This window comes from Vombatus ursinus, unplaced genomic scaffold, assembly GCF_900497805.2.
Source record: "Vombatus ursinus unplaced genomic scaffold, bare-nosed wombat genome assembly UNPS02014812.1, whole genome shotgun sequence".
Taxonomy (NCBI): Eukaryota; Metazoa; Chordata; class Mammalia; order Diprotodontia; family Vombatidae; genus Vombatus; species Vombatus ursinus.
This window is the reverse complement of record NW_020954590.1, coordinates 21,548,725-21,572,742: the sequence shown is the minus strand read 5'-3', so window position 1 is coordinate 21,572,742 and position 24,018 is coordinate 21,548,725. Positions and strand designations below refer to the sequence as shown.

General features: G+C 34.8%; 1 protein-coding gene across 2 annotated transcripts in view; it reads right to left on the bottom strand.

Annotated features, from left to right (window-relative positions):
* Positions 1–11,815: 11,815 nt before the first annotated feature.
* The window catches only part of LOC114054272 (peptidase inhibitor 15), a 48,340-nt gene continuing 36,137 nt past the window's right edge, over positions 11,816–24,018 (bottom strand). For both annotated transcript variants that reach the window (XM_027877460.1, XM_027877461.1), the window contains exons 4-6: positions 23,062–23,194; positions 22,832–22,947; positions 11,816–11,997 (exon numbers count right to left, since the gene is read on the bottom strand). In XM_027877460.1, coding sequence (XP_027733261.1) covers positions 11,862–11,997; positions 22,832–22,947; positions 23,062–23,194 — 385 coding nt within the window. In that variant the 3' untranslated portion in view covers positions 11,816–11,861. The remainder of the gene's footprint in view (positions 11,998–22,831; positions 22,948–23,061; positions 23,195–24,018) is intronic.

Below are 24,018 nucleotides of genomic sequence, written 5' to 3'. Positions count from 1 at the left end.
TAAATGATGATAATTTAAGAGTATGACTAGATTAAGTGATCATAATTACAGATCAGATTCATATTTAAGGATGAGGGAAATCCAGATGTATATAGACAATAGAGAAGGTGCCAGTGGATAGAAGAGATTAAGTATGGACTTTCAAAATCACTTAGGAAAAGATGCTACCCAAGCTAGATTTTGCCACCTTTTTTCCTCAAAAATAGTGATAAATATTCCAAATGTAATAAAAGACTAATAATTAAAAGAAAATAAAGGAAAGACATTTTTGCCAGGTACCCCCCACAGCAAAGTAAAAAGTGAACACAAACACATACCAGTAAAGGCTTCCTTGATAGCTTCATTCCTGACCTCCCACGCAATCCTCAGTCACAATCCTAAATGACCATTTCAGAATGTATCTATTTTCAGATTCCCATGGCCCATCCTCACACCTACCATAGACACCACATGGAATATATATTATTGCAATATTCTTGCTCATCATGTTGGTTACAGTAGCTACTGAGGCAAAAAGTCTTTGAAACTAACTATAGGCAAGTGGGCAATCATGAAGGACCTTCTTCTACCCCTTCCCACAGTAGTAACCCTTCAATAGCCATTTAAACTCCTCTAGTCCTCAATATGGGAAAGTTCAGAAGGTAAGCCCCCATGGGCTATGGTTTGGAAAGAGTGAAAAGACTGAGAAAAAGAACAAGAAAATGAAAATTCCAAAAATAATGAAGAAATACCAGAAAATGGATTAATTGGGTGAGTCCCTGAGCAATTTGATGAGTACTCCAAAAAAACTGAGGATATCACAGGGCTTAGGATTTTATTTGGAGCCATCTGAAGACACTTTCAATGTCCACTGGAGCCTTGTTAAAAGGAAGCTGGGAACTCATGATTAGTTGACAGAGATACTGACTTTCTTTTTGCCTTCCAGTGACACAACAGCATGTAGCAGAGCAGACCTACACAGGTCTATCCCCTTCCTGAATTCAGACCTTGTTGTCCCTCCCTGACCTCCACCCTTGGGTGGGAAAAGTTGAGCAGCTCACTGGCAACTTGTAGCATATGGCAGAAAGTATACATGCTTATATATTGCCCAAGAAAGTAATTCATGAGCAATGTTCCTGAACCAGATATTCTTTTCTAGAGAAGGAAGTTTCTAAATTCCATGTGTACCCTGATCCTAGAATCTATCTTGAGCCACAGAAAAGAGATTTCCTGAGCAGCAGCATCTTTGTGTGAGTTGCTTCATGGCTTAGCCCAAACTCAAGAATTTGGGAATTCTGATTTCCAGAGTGAGAGGATTTCATGATTCATTAAGTTACTTAGAGAAATGAAGACTGTCCACAATATTCCTGATTAGTCAAAGAGAAAAAATTACTTTCAGGAGGGTCACTGAGGATAGACCCAATGCCCTAAAAATCTCTGGACTCACATGAACTGGATCTGATGCTGAGGCTGATTCCAAAAGGCTTTTTCTCTCTTTGACTCAATGCCTCCAACTAGGGTTATTCAAAAAATCTTTGAAATAAATCTGGGTTTAGGATTCTCCCTGAAGTCTTCTTTATTTCACCCCTTGAAAATAATTAGGGATTCTAAGGAACCCATAATTAGAGACAGAAAAAATATATCTGCTCAAATAGCTCACCAATTACTCTCAGAAAGTACATGAAAAGGGCAAGGTCATTGGGGCAGTCCTTTGGCAGAGTTATTTGTTCCCATAAGGTCTTGCCCAGTTAGATCCCTCAACCTTCTGCTCCCAGGACTCATTGTGTCACCCTGTGGTTTAGATTTTCCCGAAATCTTAAATATACATGTGAGACTACTAAATAATCAAGCCACTTCCTGTACTATCTGTATTGTCTGAATAACTCATTTTATTTACTCTCCAACTTGGATGCTTCTGAAAAAGTATGTGGAAAATCTTCAAAAGGGCTATTATCCTAAAATGAGAAAAGATATCAAATTCTTTCCAGATATATTATATTTAAATGGCAATGAGGAAATGATACTAAAAGACTATGGATTGGGGGGGGCATTAAAAAAAATCCAAATACAATAGGGAAGGAAAATGAAGGACCTGGCAAGAACTTTGTGTTCCTTGTAATAGGGTGCTACTGGAGAATTATTCTAATTTAACAACAATAATAATAATAGCTAACATTTTTATAGTACTGTAAGGTTGGGAAAGTACTTTACAAGTTTCTAATATTATTCTCACAACAATCCTAGGAGGTAGGTGCTATTCTTGCCTCCCTTTTACAGATGAGAAGGGTGAGGCAGACAGAGAGTTAAGTGACATACCCAAGGTCTCAGAGCTAGTGAGTAACTGAGTCTGCATTTGAAATCAGGTCTTCCTGATTCCAAGTCCTATCCTTTAGATTTAAGTGGTGAGGGAAACACAGAATCTCACAAGCCTAAATTGTACCTAGGCTAGGCAAGTGAAGATCTTTAAAATAATGAAAATGATAAAATATTGTGGTAGAAATATGGTTAAATAAATAGGACTAGATGGGAATAGTAAGGTGGAGAACTAGGCTTAAGTGGTAGATATAGTCAAGAAAGAAATAAACATATGTGAAAATTGGGAAAGAAAACTATTTTAATAGGATTTGATGCAGGGAAAAGCAAACTTAAACATCATCCCCACATACATAAATGGAATACACTCATTTATAAAATGTAGAAAGTTGTGAGAAAGGAAGGATTATGAAGAAAATTTAAAAAAAAAGAAAAGTTGATCTTTATAAGAAACACACATAAAGCATATAGGTTTTATGTTCACTAAGGTCAGCATCATGGTGGGATTTATTTTATTGATGTCAAGGTTCTACAAATACTTTTATTTCTAGATTAAATGCTAAAGGCATTTGAGTTTACTGGAAATAATGATGGACCTAGACATCTCAATTTGAGTTCTGTTTGAAATAGTAATGGATCTAGACACTGTGATTTGAATCCTGTTTCTTACACAAAGAAATATGTGGTCATGACAAGTCATTTAACATCTTTTAGACTCAGTTTCCTCATCTGTGAAGTGGGCACAATAATGTCTATAGGTACTACCTCATACAGTTTTTGAGCCTCAAATAAGATAATCTGTGTAAAGACTTCTGCAAAACTTAAAAAAAGGTATCTAAAAACCAATTAGTATAATAACATTGTCTTAAGTGCATTAAGTCTCTAAAAACTACAAAACATCTTTAGTGAAATTCAGAAGCATGAAAAAATTGGTCTGATAATTCACACTAGAAAACAAGTTGAATGGAAAAGTGCAATGTGAGGAATAAAAAAGAACGTAGATCCTGAAATCAGAAAGACCTAAATCTATATCATAGATCTGGCACAAATATTGTACAGTCTTGGGCAGGCCAGTGTCCATATCTATAAAATGGGGATAACATTTTCACTACCCACATCTTAGGGTTGTTGTGTGGAAAGCACCTTGAAAACTTTAAACCTATAACTGTGAGTTTTTAATAAATTGTCAAGCCTATAGCAAATCTCTCTAATGATAGCCCACTGACTTAATCAATTAAGTTTCTCTACATTTTGTGTACACTTTAAATGTGTACTTTAAATGTACACTGTACTTTAAATGTGTACTTTAAATGTACACTGAGATGACTGTAGATATTAGCAGCAGGAATGATGTTGAACTGAATTGCATTTGGGAAATTATATAACCTATTCAATGATTGCCAATTGTGCAAAAGTCCATCTCTTTATCACCAAAAAATTTTTGGTGTTTAGCTGATGTTGTTTAGCTGAAAATCATGGAGCACCAAAATCTTGTAAAAATCAAAATTCACAAAGCTCAAAGGACAACAAGAGAAAGACAGATGATGAAAGCAAACAGATATTTCCAACATCAATTTGTTCTTGATAATGGAATAAAAGACATTGTTAAGAACAGGGATGATTAGAAATGGAGGTGGATCAGTCATATAGTGGTATATAATAATGGAATAAATGGAAAGCATTAGTATGATATTGGCACTCTTGAGATAGTTTATTTTATTATTATCTCATTTGAATGAGTATTATTTTGGAGATGTTGGAAAAAAAAAGCCCAGCTACCAACTTATGCATGTCATCATAGGAGCTTGGCTAATAATGAATAAATCAATTGGCATATTCTAGTTCCATTCTTTTTGATATTACCTTGTATATACCTTGTTATTTATTGACATACTGATTGCAGCCGTTAGAATGTGAACTCTTTGAGTGCAAGATTTATTGTATTCCCAGTACTTAGCACAGTTCCTGGCATGTGCTAATTAATGATTATTGACTGACTGACTCATTGTACCCATGTATCTGGTTGCTAAAAAGCTGATTGTGACTAAATATAGTGATTTTGTGTGTTTAAGTGAATCTTAGATTTATAGCTTGAAGGGATATTCAAGATAATCTAATCCAAAATATTCAGTTGTGCAAATGAGGAAACTGAGGCTGTGAGAGGTTGGGTGACTTATCCAAAGTCACACAAGTAGTGACAGAAGAGGAATTTGAACTCAGGTTCTCTGACTCCAAATCCTGAACTGCATTTCAGGGGGATGGTGTAGCCACTAGTACATTTTCAATGTAATTTTAAAATATTTTAAAGTCATTATAGTCTAAATTTTAATTTTGAAGTCTACTTAAGATGAATAAAGAGAAATGCTCAACATACTTTGAACCAAAGACAAAAGAAATTTTAAAATTTTTATTGAAATGACAAAGTAATAAAAAGTGGCTCACAATGAATTACATTTTTAGGTTTGAGAACAGCTAAGGTTGAAGAAAGAAAGGGAACTGACATACCACAATGTTTACATATGTATGTATGTATATGCACATATATGTGTGTATATATATATGCATATATATATGCACACTCTCAGGATCATATAACCACATGAAAATGGTATGTTTCATAATCCATAGCAACATCCATGTTAGGTAAAGAACTTTTCTTTAAAAAAAAACAGATTTGAAAACAGATACAGGAACTTCAAAAGTATATAAATACATAAAAATATTGGTTTATGTATGAAGAATTATACTGTATGTATATGGACTTCACAACATTCTGATTCACAAGATTTCAATTCCAAAATACTGTATGTGATAAGAGTAAATATACAAGCACTAAGAAATCATTTAAAACTAGATTTCACTGTGTAAGTAAAACCATGCCTCATGGGCTCAGCCCTTGAACACTTCATGATACCAGAGCTCTGACTATATAGCCAATTGTTTCATCCAAAAACAATGTTTTGGCAGATAAACTATTGAGTAGTAATCCAGATCCCTTCCTTTCTCCCTCCCCCTTTGCCTGCCCCAGACAAAAAATAGGATAACTACCTCCTTGCAGTCTTCCTGGTTCTCCTGAAGCTAGAAACAGCTGCTTATATTTGGGACCAAAAAATCTATTACCTGAGTCTAACACTCCTTGAAAATGACAGCGTTCTTGTATGACCATGAAGAAATCTGGGGTGAGCTTCTCATGATGACTTGGATTGTAGACCTAGAGCTGGAAGGGACCTGAGTCCACCTCTAGTCCTACTCCCTCAATTTCCAGATGAGGAAATAGAGGCCAAGGCAGCTAAATGACTTGTTCAAGGTCACACAGGTAGTTCATCACTTTGGCAATAAAGGCAAAAGTCTATTGAAGTCTATGTTCAAAGTAGTGAATTCTAGTAGGTCATTAAATATCTATCTTGAAAATTTGATCCAAGTTTAGCATTTGTATGTTATAGCTAAAATATTCTCATACCTCTGTGTCAGTTCTTTTTAAAAAATCAATGGGACTTTGCATTGAAAATTATTTATAGTTTAGGAGAATTAAAACAAAAAACAGCCAGCATTAATGTTAACCAATTGTGAAATTCTAACTTAAATTTTTATGATTTATCACTCTATTCAAAAGAGAAAATTATCACAATTTAAAGATAGTATCATTTGTTCATTATATGTAATAAGTTACAATAATGAAATAGTATACTTGCATGAATATTGGATTAAAGTGTGATTAAGTAATTTGATAGACCAAAAATCTGAATATTGCCAGAAATTGTCTTCTGACATGAAAAGAAGTCCATTCAAAAGCAAGAGTGATTGGTTCAATTATTTTTCCAGCATTGTAAGACAAAAGTGCATAATGGATAATAAAACACACTGCTCAAACATAAAGAACTGATAGCAGTTTCCTTATAGCAGTTCTAGCAGTATAAAGCTTAAAAATGAAAAAAAAAATCTAAGAATACACTAAATGTGGAAATAATGAAAACTGTCAAAGTTTAGTTGTATTTGAGGATTCTTGCTTTTAACCATTCAGTGGACTAGTACAATAAACAATTTGAGACTGAAGCATTTACGGGTATTAGTTTGAGTAGTAATATTTTGGTGCTTAAGAAGATTGTATTTTTTTTTTACTAGAATGCACCTTGCTGAGGACATTTTAACAACCACAAGAGGGCACCAGTGCCTGCAGCAGAGCAGGTCTAGGGAGATGTATTTCCCTACTCAAGGAAACAGCTTTGAACTCACATAGTGCCATGTGTGTAAATACATATACAAATACACATACATATATATACATGCACATATATATATACACACACACATATATGTATATGTATGTGTCTATATGTAACATTTTAGAGCATTTCTCACTACTAGGTTGTTGTTTTAAATCTATAAAACCAAATTGTGCATTCAATTGTTACACAAGACAAAATTGTTTTCTCTCCTAAAACAGTGGCCCAAAAGCAAAATTTCTCAACACTTGTCTTGACTTCTAACTTTTTACTGATATGTCTTTAAGTTAATAGAAGTTCATGAAGGCAGGAATAATTTAGTGACATACTTAGGTTATCAAAGAAAGAGATGTGAATCAGTTATTAAAATTTGAGATATTATGTTGATGAAATTAAAATTTCTTTGTATTAAGATATTTGATTCTGTAATTAAAGGAAATTCATTGTATATTTATCTAGGTGGATTTTTTTTAAATCATAAAATAACATTAAACTTTCTGAGTTTTATGACTTCCATTTTGTAGTCTTTCTGTTAAATTGGAAGCTGGGAACAGGTGCTTGGATTTGGGACCAAAAAACCTGTTACCTGAACCTAACACTTCTTGAAAATAATAGTATTTCTTCATGACTATGAAGAAATCTGGGTGAGCTTCTTACAATGACTTACTGGATTGTAAATGAGTATTCTATAGGAGGACAAACTAAAATCTGGATATGGCAAAAGTATGAAATTTGGGGAGCAAGAGTAGTAGGATGCCTTGTCCTTGACATTTGCTTATTACTTTAGTATTTCAGAGCTGGAAGGGCCTTGAGTGATCCTCTAGTCCAATTTCCAGATAAGGAAATGGAAATCAAAGCTGCTAGATGACTTGCCCAAGGTTATACAGGCAGTAAATATAATAGGTGGGATTTGGAAGCAGGTCTTCAAACTCAGGAACTAGAGTTCTTTCCCCCATAAAATGCCTCCTTTTCATTGAGTGCATTTTCTCCCAATATACAACTTATAAAGGTAGCTAGCCTCTGTTAATGTTTGCAAGAAATCTCACAGGAAGTATTATTTCTGCCTGGCTATAGATTGATTGCCTAACTGGGAACTTAAAGTTATAGATACACTTTTTCTAATTTTTTTTAATGCATAACCACATAGTAATTAACACACTTTTTGGGAAAACCTGGATCAATTTTTGATAGCAAAAAGTGAAAGTAAACCAAAGCTGATTTGTAGGATACACCTGCAATTCTAATGTAGGTTACTTTTCCTTACTCAGTAACTAGGTATACGTGAATAGTTCCTATAGAACTTGATAAAATCTTTCCTAGAAGTTACATTGAAAGACCATCCATAAAAGGGAAGGGGGGGTAGGGATGGAAGGAAGAAAATAAACTTTCCAATATGTGTTAATTCTCCTATAAAAATATGTAAAGTGAAACAACCCTTTGTATTTCTATTATGGAGTGCTGATGTTGATTCTTTAGCTTTCATCCTTTAGGATTTCGTAAATTATATCTCATTTTACTAATCAGAAATATTAACTGAATACTAACAACAGTTATCAAATCAGAGATAGCCATTAGGTAAGTGATATTTAGGAAAACACAGTACCTTCTTTTGGCAGAGACATAGCTTTGGGGGATGAGGGAGGTATAACATGAATACAATTAAAACTTGCTGTATAAAATAATGGTTTTTATTTTTTCTTTCTCCTGAAATAAGTAATTTCCCATAACTTCAATAAGAGGACTTTGATGCTCACATTTGTTGCTTAAATAACATAGAGTTGAGATGGACAATGAATATTCCATGGGAGGACAAACTAAAATCTGGATAATGGAAAAAGTATGAGATTTGGGGAGCAAGAGTATTAGGATGCCTTGCCCTTGACATTTGCTTATCATTTTAGTATTACTTATGGGAGAAGGAAATTAGAGCTATAAGTGAAATCTTTTCACCATGAAATCTTTCTGGAGAACTTTCCTTTATATTAAAGAAACTCAAGTCTACTTGACTACTCCTTAGAGTAATATACTTAAAATATTACTATCTTGATATTACTCATTTTGTCTAATCTTGTTAAAGATGGATTTTTGTTGTTGCTGTTGTCAGATTCCTTAAATAGGTACTGGATTTTTAAAATAGCCAATCGTAGGACAGGGAAGGAAAAGATCCCCAGATAAGCTCCTAGCATTAACAATCAGTTTAGCACCAGGATATTTAGCACCAAAATGTAGCCTGTTAGTAACAATCTTCATTGTAAAGGAACCAAAATATAACAGAAATGCTGTACTGATTGAAAAGAATTTTTAGCACCATTTCCCACCAAACTGTTAGGGATTCAACATCTGTAATTGACCCTTCATAGATCAGTGCTTAGATTCCACTAATAGATTTTCAAATCTATTTAACATTGTCATGAACCCAACTTCCTTCTCCCTGAACAGTTTAGCACATAAAGGCTCTCATTTGAGCCAAAATTTGCTCCTAAAAATCTGTAGAAATAAGGATTTATCACACAGTGTAAGACATTAGACCAGATTCTAAGCATGAGTCCCTTCCTGATGTAATAATAGTTCAAAATGGAACAATTAGGTTAGGTATATCCATGCAAATTATCTGGCTAGTTCATTTAAGTAATAAACATGATGTGATAAGCACTGTCCACATGCAAATTACTCAAAATTAGGACTCAGATATAGGTTGAATTCAATAATCTGGATGCTCAACCCAATAGCAAGGCTGGTTCAGTACATTACAGTACATGAAATCAAAACACATTACTTTGAACCTAATCATCTGAGTCACTTATGTGCATGGAACCTATCATACAATTTTGCCCACTCTTACATAGCTGTTTGGGGGCTTCCAAAGTGCATTCTGTGCCTAGACTTAGATCACTGCATATCTGCTAACTTGCAGAGTTGCACAAACTGGCCATGCAAAAAATGTCACTTAGTGCCACTAAACAAGGAATAAGTTCTAACACTCTGCAATGCTTATTAAGGCAAGATTATCTTTACCACATGAAATATTGTGGTTCTGTCTATGCAATACCCAAACAACTATCCATCCTTGAGGAAATTTACCACTTAAATGATAACAACAGAAGCCAGTGAAGTCATATTGATTTTTTGCAGTTGTATAGAAAAAGAATCTATTGATTAACTTTTTAAAAATCTTTTTGTTGTTGTTGGATACGCTATTATGGAGAAATAATCTGTAATTCTGAGATGGTAAACAATGTTCAATAAACAATGAATACCCATTACTCTATCTTTTGAGTGAAATATTTTCAAATGAAAACCTTAATGCTTGCTACAGATTTTATAGAAAGCTGCTTTTATGAAATAGCTTATGCCCAGTGTGATATAATATGCTGATATATTTATTCCAGCACCATTGTTGTGTGTTGCAAAAAAAAAAAAAAATATATATATATATATATATATATATACATTTAATTGCTACTAGCATACTTTCATTAGCTTTAGCCCTGGAAAAAAATATTTCACACGGGCACTTTATATTACTAATTTCTTTAAAGTAACAGCTACAATAACAAATATACCCGTTATACAATTTTCAGCAAAGTTACTAAATTATAAATTAGTGTATAATTCTAGTTGTTTTTGGAAAACATCACTCTATGAGTGTAATTCAAAAATGCATAGCCCATAATCATTAATCTAATAGGTCTGACAATTAATGTAATTGTTTTAATGAACACATAGTTTGATACTTTTAACTTTTTCTTGGTCTTTACAAAGGCTTTAGAGATGCAATGATACTAATTATTTCTGTTGGTTTCTTAATTCCCAAATGTGTATTCATTAATATTTAAGAGAAACATTTTAATTTTAATAGACATTCAAGTTATAGTCTCTACTCTTGCCTCTTAGTTAACAAAATCTCCATTAATATGGTATTATTTACCCTCACAGGAAATTGTGAAATAGGCACCAAAGATCATCATTCCTGCTTTACAAACTAGAAATAAAATATAGAAAGATTATATATCTTTCCCCAATCAAACATGTAGAACAACTGCTTCCATGAAAAGTGTATGAATACTGTATCACTAATTCATAAAATAGATTGATTCACTAATTCACAAAATAGGTTGATTCATTCACCCCAGGCACAATTACAAAGTTGGTAAGGTCATTCTTTGTAATCCCATGCTTCTACTTTTGGAAATGTTCTGTAAATATAGTCTTTATATTCAAAATATCCCCAACAACCTCAAGGTTTCTCACTGAAATTTCCCAAGTGACCTTCTCCTCTGTCTTATGCTTGAGAGATTATTCATCTCTTTATTATATCCTTCATAAAATCCTACTATTCCTGTGTCCCAACTCCCTTAGAGTCCTGCTTTCTAAGGGGTTAGTCACATGATCTGATAACTTGCCTACTAATGATACATTAACAGGTGCTAACATTGCTCTCCTTCCTTCCCTTCCCCTTTTATAAATTTACATTTTAATAATTGGCGGAAGATGTCAGCATCTCTCAAACCACATTGCTTCAGCCATCACATGCCCAGTCCATGAGTCTGTGGAGTATTATGATAATACTTTACAGGAAACAAGTGTAGAATTTAACTTGCCTCTGGCCCCGCAGGCAGTCAGTGGCAATACAAACTTAGAATGTAAATCACTGTATCACATTGCTTTTTGAATTTTTTTTAAAGTCTGAGTTAATTGCTGCTAAGAAGTAATTGGGGGAAAAATCCTATCTTTTGTTAACCAAAAGAAGCCAAATCCTTTGATGATTTTACTTTTTCACCTTTCTAACAGAAATGAACTTGTTCCAGATATTGCTGAATGCCATTTTGTGAGATATCCTAATAGGCCACCATAAGAAAGTATTCCTGAAAATGTCCTTCATCTCACACATTTTACAATCAAATGGAAACTTATTTCTCTATTTCAATATTAAATTATATTCTTTCATATGTTATGCCATACCATAAATTAATTTTCATTTCTGGTAAAAGATCAATCTTATCCTTAAAAAAATTGTTGCCTAAGAATAATACATTTTGGAAATGAATAAATTATTACTCAATTCATTTTTTAAAACAATTAGAATATTCACATTAGGAATCATGTTGTTTTCTTTTCAAATAATTTATGCTTATTTTCTGTTAGTACTGGGGATTATGAATGAACACTTTTTACTTCCCAAAGGGTCAAATGAATTTATACTATACAAAAGCTAATTTATACAAATGAATACCAAAAGATAAAATGATTACTATAAAAATTTTGCATAATATGTGCAAAATTCAATTTACAAGCTTTGATATCCCAAAAACCATCCTACTGAATAAGAAAGGGGGAAAATTTTAATTATTTAAACCAGTATAAGTAGTTTGATGTTACTCCTGGAAAACAAAGGTTATCAGTACAAGATCCTCCATAACTGGGAGGACAAGCTGAGCATGGCACTCCTACTTTGTATGGTGCTTCTCCAATCCAGTTTCCCCTAGAACGAAGGAAAAAAAATAGAATTTTAACATTTATAACGTAGTTTGAAAATTAAGTTGCTCCTACATAAACGCAAAAAAAAAATTACTCTGTGAAAGAACACAGCCATTTACCTGTTGTGTGTATATAAGATCAGACATTGAGTTTAAATCTAGTTCGCTTTTGGAATCATTGGGATTGTGCTCATTCAACAACAACAAGCATTTATTAAGCACTTACTTTGTGCTAAATACTGTGATAAGGGCTTGGAACAGGAAGACTGGCAAAAACAATCTCTGTCCTCAGGTAGCTCACAAGAGACAAGCTATAAATAATTATGGACACACAAGCTTTATACATGTAAATTGGAGGTGATCTCCAACAGAAAGTGCTACTATTGAGTAACTACTATTGAGCGAAACTCCTGGCAGAATGTAGGGTTTGGGATGAGACTTGAGGGAAGCCAAAGAAGTCAGGAGGCAAAGACAGGAAGGGGTAAGTACCAGTGATGGATGACAGCAAATGAAACGGCACGATTTGTGAAATGGAGTATCCCATATGAACAGAAAGGAGGCCAGTTCCACTGGATCATAGAGTATACATTAGGTAGTAAAGTACCAGATCACTGGAAGGGCAGGAGAGATCACAACCTTGATTTTAAATTTAATCTTGGAAGAAACAGGGAACCACTGGAGTTTACTAAATGGAAGAGTGACAAGATTAGACCTATATTTTAAGATTGTCACTTTGATATTGAGTGAAGGATAGACTGGAGTGGGAAGAGATGACACAGAGAAACCAACCAGAAGGCAATAGTCTAGGCATGAGATAATGAGAGCCTATGCTGAGATGGCAGCTGTGTCAAAAGGAAGAAGATGAGGAACAGGAGAGATGTTAAAGTAGAACTGGCAGGACCTGGCAAAAGATTAAAGATGGTGGCTGAGAGAGTTTGAGGAGTTGAGAATGATACTTAGTTTGCAAGCCTGGATGACTTGGGAGGATGGTAGTGTCCTCAACAGTAATAAGAAAGTTTGGAAGAGGAGGTTTGGAGGGAAAGACAATGAGTTTAGTTCTGTATGTGCTGATTTTAAGATGTCTATAGGGTATCCATTTTTAGATGTCCAATGAGTCATTTAGAGATAGGAGATGAGCCAGGTCATGAGAAAAGGTTTAGCTTGATAAGTAGATGTGAGAATTATGAGCATAGAGGTGATAATTGAATCAATATGAGCTGATAAGATCACCAGTGGAGATATTGAAGAGAGAGGAGGGCCCAAGACACAGCTTTGGGGACCATTCAAGGTTAATGATTATGACATGGATAAATATCTATCAAAGAAAGTTCAGAACAGATACTCGGGAAACTAGGAGAAGAACAAGGAGAGAGTAATGTGATAAAAATCCAAAGAGAAGAGAGCATGTAGTGTCAAATGCTGCAAAGGTCAAGCAGAAGGAGAATAAAGAATAGGCCATTAGTTTGGCAACTAAAAAATCATTGGCAACTTTGGACAGAGACACAGAGACAAAGACACAGAGAGACACAGAGACACCTCAGAGACAGAGAGACAGAGACAGGCAGACAGAAAGATGCAGAAGGAGAAGGAGGAGGAGGAGAAGGAGGAGATAGAGGAGGAGAATGAAAGACACCCATTATAGACTCCAGTGAAGTTAGTGGGGGTTAATGTCCTATGTCATATGGCTGTTATTTTGTTGTTACAAAGTGTTCTTGTTCTTTTCTAAAATGACATCTAATTTGTCTATATATTAGTAGAATGGCTGGACTCAAGGTATAAAGAAACATTTCATTAAGATACAGTATCAAATAACATTTGCATGAATGGGGGATTTACTAATCACAATGCTTGATAGGCTAAATTGATTGATTTTTGAGTGAATCACTTGAATGAAAGCTGGCTGTTCTAAACATGGAACATACTAATTAATATAAAGCAAATATTGATTGCCACATAATTCTCTTGATATCACTCCTATTGTAAATATGTTCACATTGTGTTATGCTTAATTTCCCTACTCCTTTAAGCATAGAATCTCAGAGTTGACATTAAGTCAAAAATTTTCTTTCGCACACTTTTTTAATCATCAAAAAAAATGGAGCTTAACCATTTATTTGGCTATGGAAAACTATGTGATATAGAGAAAAGGGCACTAAACTAGGATTAGGGTGACTTTGAGTCTAGTTTGGAATTTGCCACAATCTCTGCCTGATCTTGGCTCAGTCCCTGACTCACTGTTTCCTCTTCTTTAAAGTGAAGGTATTGAAGTAGGTAATTTCAAAAATTCCTTGAAGTCAATGCAGAATAGTCTTGTTGTATTCTTCTGTTTATGCTTACTACTTCAAATGAAGGAACCTTAGAGTAGACTGGACAGTCACATTGTATGTCCACAAGGATTTCTCCTTTTCATTCAAATCTTACATTCAATACTACTTAATCTAGGATTAGTAATATAGAACAAGGCTATACTACACTCCTTTGCATATTTAAAGCAAAAACACAAAGAAATAAATGGGAAATTTTTGAAATGCTGCAAAATACCTAGTATAATGTGGATTAAAAACTAAGTAATATTTTTGAAGCTCTATAATACTTAGAGGGTGACAATCATATTATTCTTATATAATTCAAAACATTAGTTGAAATGTTAATACTCTTAATGTATAATCTTTGTCCAATGATTATCAAGCTGAAATATCACTGGATGAACTGAATCATGTTCATATTGACATCCTTCTTAAATGTGAAAGCAAAAGACATAATGATATTGTAATCATAGCTAAATAGAAGGATAACTTGTAGTTTTTCCTCGGAGAGGAAAATAAAGGAGTTGAAAGGGTAAGTTTCTTTGTATGCCAAAAGACAATGATAAATATCACTTCGTGAGCCATTTAGCCAAGATAGACCAAGAAGTGTGAGGATTGAAAAGGCCATAGGATTTAGCAATTCAAAGATCATTGGCAACTTTGAAGTGAACAGTTTCAGCTGAGTGATGAAGTCAGAAGCCAGATTACAAGAAATAAATGATAAGAGATGAAGTTGAAGCAATGAGAGGAGAAAATGGATATCAATATTGCCATTTACTACAGAAATTTAGCTAGTATGTAAAGGGGGCCAAAAGAACCCAGAAATTGCCTTAGTCAACAAATAATTGGTCTTCTGCTAAAGGAAAAGACATGGTTACCAATGGCAAAAGTTTAGAACATAAACTCATTTGCAAAACATCATAGATAGAAATGGAAAAGTAAAAGTACATTTTCCCACAAAACAGCAAACAAGTGGTTGGTGTCAGAGAAAACAAATCTGCAGAAAATTTGGTGTGGGATCCAAAGAAACCAGATCATGCCAGGAGTATTTATTTAAAAATACTGATGAAGGATAAGAAATAAATGAAAAAATGAAAAGGCATGCTAATGCTCTTATATTAACCTTTTAATCATCACTGATAACTTTATAATGATAGCTAACATTTATAATAGTTTGTACTATGTGCATGAGGAGCAGCTAGGTGGTACAGTGGAAAGAGTGCCAGGCCTGGAGTCAGAAAGACTCATCTTCTTGAGTTCAAATCTGGCTTCAGATACTTACTAGCTATATGACCCTGAGCAAGTCACTTAACCCTACTTGCCTCAGTTTCCTCATCTGTAAAATGTAAGCTGGAAAAGGAAATGGCAAACCACTTAAGTGTCTTTGTCAAGAAAACCTCAAATGGGGTCATGAAGAATCCGACACAACTGAAATGACTGAACAAACAATACTTCATGCCAGCATCTGTGCCAGATGCTTTCTCATTGGGTCTTCACAACAACCTGAGAGGTAGGAGCTGTTATTATCCATATCATATTGTTGAGAAAAATGAGGCAAATAGAAATTAAATGACTTGTCCAGGGTCACATAGCTATAGTAAGTATCTGAGGCAGGATTTGAACTCATCTTCCTGATTCTAGGCCCAGTGCTCTGTGCACTGAGCTGCCTAGCTGCCTCACTCCTTCATCTCCTTTTCTGTATCTTGATTGTTATCATGCTTTTGGGCCCTCTTCTTTTCACTTTCTGTATAACCTCACTTGACAAAACTTGCTTCCATGTGTTCAGTTATCTCTATACAGTTGATTTTCTGATTTACACATTCATCTTTTGATGCATCTATTTAATTATATGATATATTTAATATGTAATAATATGTTAACTTTTGCATCTAAAACTGCTTATTGAATATTAGCAATATATACATCTGAAACCCTATGCATTTGAAACTGTCGAAACCCAAACTCATTATGTTCATTCTCCAAAAAAAATCTTTTCCCTATGCTGAACTTTCCCATTAATTTTGAGGGCCCCACCACCTTTCCAGTCTCCCAGGTTTCCAACTTTGGCACCATTCTTGACTCCTTATTTTAACCAATCATAAATATTCAATTAATTGTCAAATCTTGTTGTTTTTGTCTTCACAACACTTAAGCGGCAGCAATGGACAGAATGATGCCCTTGAGTCAGAGAACCTAAATTCAAGTCCTGCCTCTGATAATTACTACCTCTGTGATCTTGGACAAGTCATCTCATATACATGGATATCAATTTGCTCACCTGTAACATGAAGAACTTGGACTAAATAGTCTCTGAAGTCTTTCCACTTCTAAATTTGTGATTCTATTATCACTCATGTATATCTCCTTTTCTTAACAATTCCACAGCCACCACTACCCTTCCTCTCCAGTTCAGGCCTTCTCTGAACTTATAGGTACTGTGTGCATTATTATAAATACTAAATGGTAGGAAAGACATTGTCACTAAATATCAGGCTATCAATCTAAAATGGCTTGAATAATTTTGATGTTTAATTTGTAACTTTCCTAAGTCTCCTTTTTGTCATTTTCCTGATATAAATTATCAATGGAGGATCATCAGTCAATTTCTATACTTTTTATTTTATGATCTTTATTTAAGCATAGTCATTGGCATGCACAATAATGGTGAGTAACTTAGCAATATATTCGCATTCTCTCTCCTAACTGGAAGTGTTGGAGAGCATGGGTTTGTTTGGATCATACTTTGGAAAACACTAACAATGTCATAAATCCTTTAAATATTATCTTTCTTTAGATCAAATGAAACTAGGGGAACCTTTTATCATCAGTTCTTTTTCTGTTATTGAGTGAGAGTAGTCTAAGTAAAGTATTGATGAACATTAATCGATTTACTAGTCTAGAGGGAGTAACTGAAAATGATCACGATAGGACCTTCGACAAATGATTTTTAGAGGTGTGTCATGAAGAGTATCACATAGATCATTTCTTCTTTCATTCAATTAATCGAAAAAATATTTAGTGCCTTCTGTGTGCCAAGAACTGTACTAGGTGCTATGGATACATAGAAAAAAGTGAGAGATCATATTCTAAAGGACTTTGAATTACATCAGGGTTGTACAACATCATCACAGATGAGTAAATATAGGACATCTCCAAATGAGTACCCACTGATTTAGGAGGGATACCAACAATGATGGAGTAAGGAAAAAACCTCATTGGGTATGATTTTACTGAGCCTTGAAGGAACTAGTGATTCCAAGAGATGGAGGCAAAGAGGCAGAACATTGGACATCCAGTACAATGGCAAAGATTTATAAGATGAAATGTTGTGTGAAAACAATAGCAAGTTAGCTTTTCTGGAGCATAGAGTACAAAAAGGAAAGTAATGAGCCTGGAAAGGTAAGTTGAAGAAAATAGACAAAGAAAACTATAGGCCCGTATGCTTAATGAACATTGATTGAAAATTTTAAATAAAATGCTAGCAAAGAGACTAAAACAACATATCACAAAGGTTATGCATAAGGAGGGAAAACTCTATGATTTCAAGGAAAATAATTTTTAAAAACCATGGAAAAGAAGGAGACCTAACAGTATCATATCTCAAACTTTGCTATAAATCAGTAAATTTCAAAATGATTTGATATTTATTAAAAATAGAGAAGCTGATTAGTAGTACAGATTCATATACAATATGGAGAAGCAAACAAATCCTGTAGCTTAGTGTTTGATAAACAACACTGGGATAAAAACTCACTACTAAATAAAAGTCATGTGGAAAATTGAATACTTCCCATCTTATGCCAAAATAGGCCCCAAATCAACATGTGACCTGGATATAAAAGATCATATAATAAACAAAAGGTCACAAATAAACAAATTGTGATAAAAGTCATAAAATAAATAAACATGGAAAAGTTATCTATCAGATTTATGGATAGAAGAAAACTTCATGACCAATCAAGTTCAAAAAAAAAAAAAAAAAAAAACACCACAGGGGCAGCTAGGTAGTGCAGTGGAAATACAGCACTGGTCTTGGAGTCAGGAGGACTTGAGTTCAAATCCAACCTCAGACACATAACACTTACTAGCTGTGTAACTCTGGGCAAGTCACTTAACCCCAATTGCCTCACCAAAAAACAAAACAAACAAACAACAACACCACAAAGATAAACAACTTTGAAAGCTACAAAAAATATGATCAATGTAATGACCACCCATGATTCCAGTGGACTAGTGAAGAAGCATTCTGTCCATCTCCTAATAGAGGTGATAGATTCAAGATGTAGAATGAGGCACCTACTTTGAAAGCATGGAACGTAAAGGATTTTTTTTTTGTTTGACTTTGACTTTGTTGGATGGAATTTGCTTTCCTTATTTTTTTTCTTTTTTTCTCCTAATGGAGTAAAGGGGTAACAGAGCAAGAAATATATATCATTTAATTAAAAAAAAACTTTAGTTTAAAACAGACAATATTGAACAGCAACAAAATTCAGGTTATACACAATATACCACAAAATGGTACTACATAAACATTTGCATGTACCATCAGTTTCAAGTAATCTTTATTGTTATTATATTTAATTGTTTTCAGAGAGTATTCATTGTAAATTTAGGTTTTTCTTCCATGGCAAATCAAAATTTATCAAAAAAGCTAAAAGGAACTTTAAAAAATAAAAGTTGGAAACAGATTGGAAAGTCAGTAATAGTCACAAATGTTTATTAAGCACCTACTATGGGGCAAGAACTGTGCTAAGCATTGGGAAAACAAACACACAAAATGCCTGTTTTCAAGGAGCTTCCAGTAAAATGGAAGAGACAGCAAGCAAATAATTGTGTACAATCAAGACATATACAAAGTAAATTAAAATAATCAACAGAAGGAAGGGCTTCCGATCAAGGAGTATTAGGAAAGGTTTCTTGTAGAAGACAGAATTTTAGCTGGAACTTGAAGGAAGCCAGGGATTCCAGAAAATGGAGAAAATTCTAGACAAAGGCGACAGCCAGTGAAAATGCCCAGGCTGGAGATAGAACATTTTATGCAAGGAAAGACAAGGAGGTCATTGTTACTGGGTCAAAAGAGAATGTGGGAAGGAATCAAGTATAAGGAAATTAGAAAGGCAGGAGGAGGCCAGGCAGGGGTATACTGGTTAAATGTTAAAACTCCAAAAGTGTAAAAATGTGTGAAGAACATACTCTTTGCGTTAACATTTTCTCCATCACTTTCTTAAGTCTAGACAATCAACAAAAAAATAAATCAAGTCCTCATTTGTATCATTTTTCAATTCCCAAGGTGTAAATTCTCACACTAAGGAAAAAAAAAAAAAAACAGTGAGCCAGTAGGACCTAACTCCAGCACACCTCTGGGGCCATTACAAAGATCTTTGAACAATAAATTGAAAATTTTATATTTTATCCTGGAGGTGAAAAGGAGCCACTATAGTTCATTAAATAGGGCAGTGAACTTCATTAAACCTGCACTTTAGGAAGGTCAATAGTCCAATTAAGTGAATGATGGCAGACAAGGGAGAGACTTGAGACAGGGAGACTAACCAGAAGACTACTGTCATGAGGTAGTGAGGACCTGCACAGGATGGTGACTGTGTCAAAGGAGAGAAGCAGGCATATAAGAGAAATGTTATGAAGGTATAACTGATAGAACTTAGCAACAGAATAGATATGGTGGGTAAGAGAGAGTGAGGAGTCAAAGATGATACTTACGCTACAAACATGGATGATTGGAAAGATGGTAGTATATTTAGCAGTAATAAAGAAGTTTAGAAGAAGGAAGGGTTTGGGGTGAAAATGAGTTCAGCTTTCTGCATCTACCTTTGTACATGATGAGTTCATAATAGCTATAGGATATCCAGTTTGAGATATCCAACAGGCATTTGGAGTTCAGTGACTGGATAGGTCATGAGAGAGATTAGATCTAGATAAGTAGGTTTAGTAATCATCAGCATAGAGATGCTAATTAAATTCATGAGAGTAGATGAGATCAACAATGGAAATGATATAGAGGTGAGAAGAGGGCCCAGGAATGAGCCTTGGGATACATCCAGTTAGTGGGTACAACTTGGATGAGAGCCAGAAAAGGATACTGAAGAGTGGTCAGATGGGTAGGAGGATAACTAGGATAGAAATAGTGTCATGGAAACCTAGAAAGAGGAGATTATCAAGGAGAAGAGCGTGATCAACAGTATTAGAGGCTGGAGAGAAGTTAAGAAGGATAAGAATCAAGAAAAGGTCACAAGATTTGGTGAATAAGAAATCATTGGTAACTTCAGAGGGAATAATTTCAATTGAATGATGAGGTCAGAAACAAGACTGCAGAGAACTAGGAAGAGAATGAGATGAAAGAAAGTGGAGGCACTGATCGTAGACAGCCTTCTTAAGAATTTGAAACACCAAAGGGATCCACACCCAGAGAAAGAAATGTGGAGTCTTAATGCAGATGGAAGCATACTATTTGCTCTCTTTTTCCTTTGTTGTTTTGTTCTATTGCTTCATTATCATGGTTCCTCTCATTAGTTCTAATTGTTCTTTATGTCATGACTAATGGGAAAATATGCTCAACATGAATTTCCATATAGAGCCTATATCAGATTGTACGCCATCTCCAGGGTAGGGTGGGAAAGAAATGGAAGGTAGAGAAAATTTAAAACTAAAAATCTTATGGAAGTGAATGTTGAAAACTAAAAATAAATAAATTTAAGTTAAAAAAAACAACAAAAGGAGAAGAGATATGGTGTGATAACTAATGGGGATAGATGCCTCAAAAGAACATTATTTTTTGAAGATAGGGAAGAAATGGGCTTGTTTGTAGTCAATAGAAAAGTCACCAGCAGACAGTGAGCGACTGAAAATTAATGAGAGTGGGATGATACAGGGGGCAATCTGCTGGAGAAAGAAGCAATGGGACCATTTATTCATGTAGAGAGGTTAGCCTTGGCATGGAAAAAGGCTACCTACTCTTCATGTGAGATTGGGTGAAGGAGGAGATAGAAGTATAAGGCAACTGAATGGTGTGAGATGAGGAGGAGGACATAAGCAAGAGCATGCCAAAAAGAGGAATTAGTGTTTTATACTAGATGTAACAGGGGGTCATTTAAGCTCCTTGAGCAAGGGAGTGATATGATCAAATAAGCATATTAGGCATATTAATTTGGTAACTGTGTGAAAGATTGATTGGAGAGGAAGTCACTAGATATAGGGAGATCAACAAAAGACTGTTGGGAAAATCCAGGAGAAAGGAGATAGGAGTTTATTTGCATATAAATTGAAAGATCAGTAATTTTTTTTTAAAAAAAGAAACTATCCATATTTAAAATCTACCTTTTGATCAAATATCCTCATTTATCTTCAGGGGTCCATATAATACATGTGATTCAGAAATCTAGTTTAAGAAAATAAATGAAGGAGCTACCTTTCCAATGTACTTTACTTCCATGGAAACTATTTTATTGCTGATAACAATTAAAAAATAATTTCTGGAGATTCTTCCTCATAAATCCCAGGGAAGAATTCAACAGGTATAATCACAAAACAGTCCAGTTTTATAAAGGAACTTTTAGTTTTCATAATCCACACTATGATGAAAGATCCATAGAAAATTCCCTGTATGGCTCTGTCCTGAGGACCCTGCATGTAACTGTCAATAAAGTTGAGTTTGACACATATTACTTGACATGCCACTTAACCTTTCAGTGCTTCAGGCAGTCCTCTAAGACATGCAGACCTGCATTGGTAGAGAGAGTTTCCATGTTAGAAATTCCCTATACCAATGAAACTTCAAGTCTAAATTTTTTAAAGAAATAAACTAATGATGGGGCAGCTAGGTGCACAGTGAATAGAGCACTGGCCCTGAAGTCAGGAGAACTGAGTTCAAATCCGGTCTCGGGCCAAACACTTGACACTTACTAGCTGTGTGACCCTGGGCAAGTCACTTAACCCCAATTGCCTAAAAAGTTAAAAAAAAAGAAAGAAAGAAACTGATGAGAATGCTATGCAAATATCATATTACAAACTAATTTTTCTAGTTTAGAGCCTGGAATTCCTAATCTTGAGGGGATGGTGGTTGAGAAATCCTTCTTTATCATAGATGATTCATATGAGAGAAATCTAAGAGTAGGATAGACCTTTAACTTAGATTCTGCCAAATTAATGCCCCCATAACCCCACATCCCAGCAAGCATATCTGGACAATGCTAGGCCTCAGGACTGTAGAGAATACAAAAACATACATTCTTCTTATTCTCCAAGCCTACCTACATAACCCCAAACCCTGTACTCCTATTCTATTTCCCATACCTTGGCTAATGAGAAATACAGATATTTTAGGCAAGATAAGTTTGAATTCAAAGGATTTACATTCATTGTCAATAGAAAATCACTCCTCTCTTGCAAAAGATAGGCACATCAATTACATGTCTCATGTAACAGAAAAGGAGGCCCTGGTACAACAGAATCAGAACAGGTAACTGACCATAAATGAGGATTCTATGAAGTGTCTATTAAATAAAAGTTAAATACTTACTTGGGGGCATAGTTGCATACCAAGTAAATTGCTCGCCGCCACACAGCTCCCCAAACATTCATGTTCTGGCAGGTATGGATTGCACAGCCAATCCGATTAGAAGTAGCCCAGACCATCTAAATAAATAATTATTCTTTTGTTGAAGTCCAAGATCCAATAAAATACATAATAACATGAAAATAGCAAGCATATTTTAAATTTATATTAAAAATGAAGACAACTCTGATTACCTGTGTGTAATGTGTACACATTGGTCCATAACATCTCATAGGGCATCTGGGGTTGCAGTCTTGAGGATATGGAAAAGCATAGTCTTTCACTTCATCATACCATGGTTTTACCAGTTGGAGAATGGAGCGATACCTAGATATAAAAATAAAAAGGAGAGAAATGGAGGTGGAGGAAAGGAAATGAGAGAGGGGGAGAGGGAGAGAGATTGAGGAGAGAGAGAGAAAAAGGGGAAACACAGAGGAAGTGGGGCTACCAGGGGTGGGGAGCCTGTGGCCTTGAGGTCACATATGGTCATCTAGGTCCTCAAGTGCAGCCTTTGACTGAATACAAACTTCCCCTTAATAAAAAGGATTTGTTCTGTAAAGTTTGGACTCAGTCAAAAGGCCACACCCAAGGAACTAGAAGGCCACATGGGGTCTTGAGGCCATAGGCTCCTCATCCCTGGCCCACTGTCAGAATAAGCTGTGAATATGTCACAGATCAATTTCCTCGTGAGGAATTAGTGGGTCCCTAGAGCACTATCAATAGAGTCAAACAAGGAGGAGCTCAGGCCTAGAATGTGTGGTTGATTGTCTTTCAAAGACAAACTTTTTTATTTGCTGTGATATTGTTTTTCATTGGTATTTTTTTCCTTTAGTAATCAAGAATTGCTTACATGGACTTAGACACTTTGTAGATCAATGATCACAATAGTGTGCATATTTCCTCGACTGATATTGATCACAGTCTCTCAATATCTTCTCCTTCCTGAAATTTTGTCAGTGTCCTTCCATTGAGAATTCACCTAAATGCTCTATTTATCTTCCTTTTGTTCTTTTAATATCTCCGCAGTACCAATGCATCACTTGGAGTATCTGTTATATCTCATTCTTTCTATATGACTGGCATCCTCTCTCCTAGACACTCAGGTCTTTTTGATAATAAAAGGGACTGCCTAGAAAATGGCAGGCTACCCT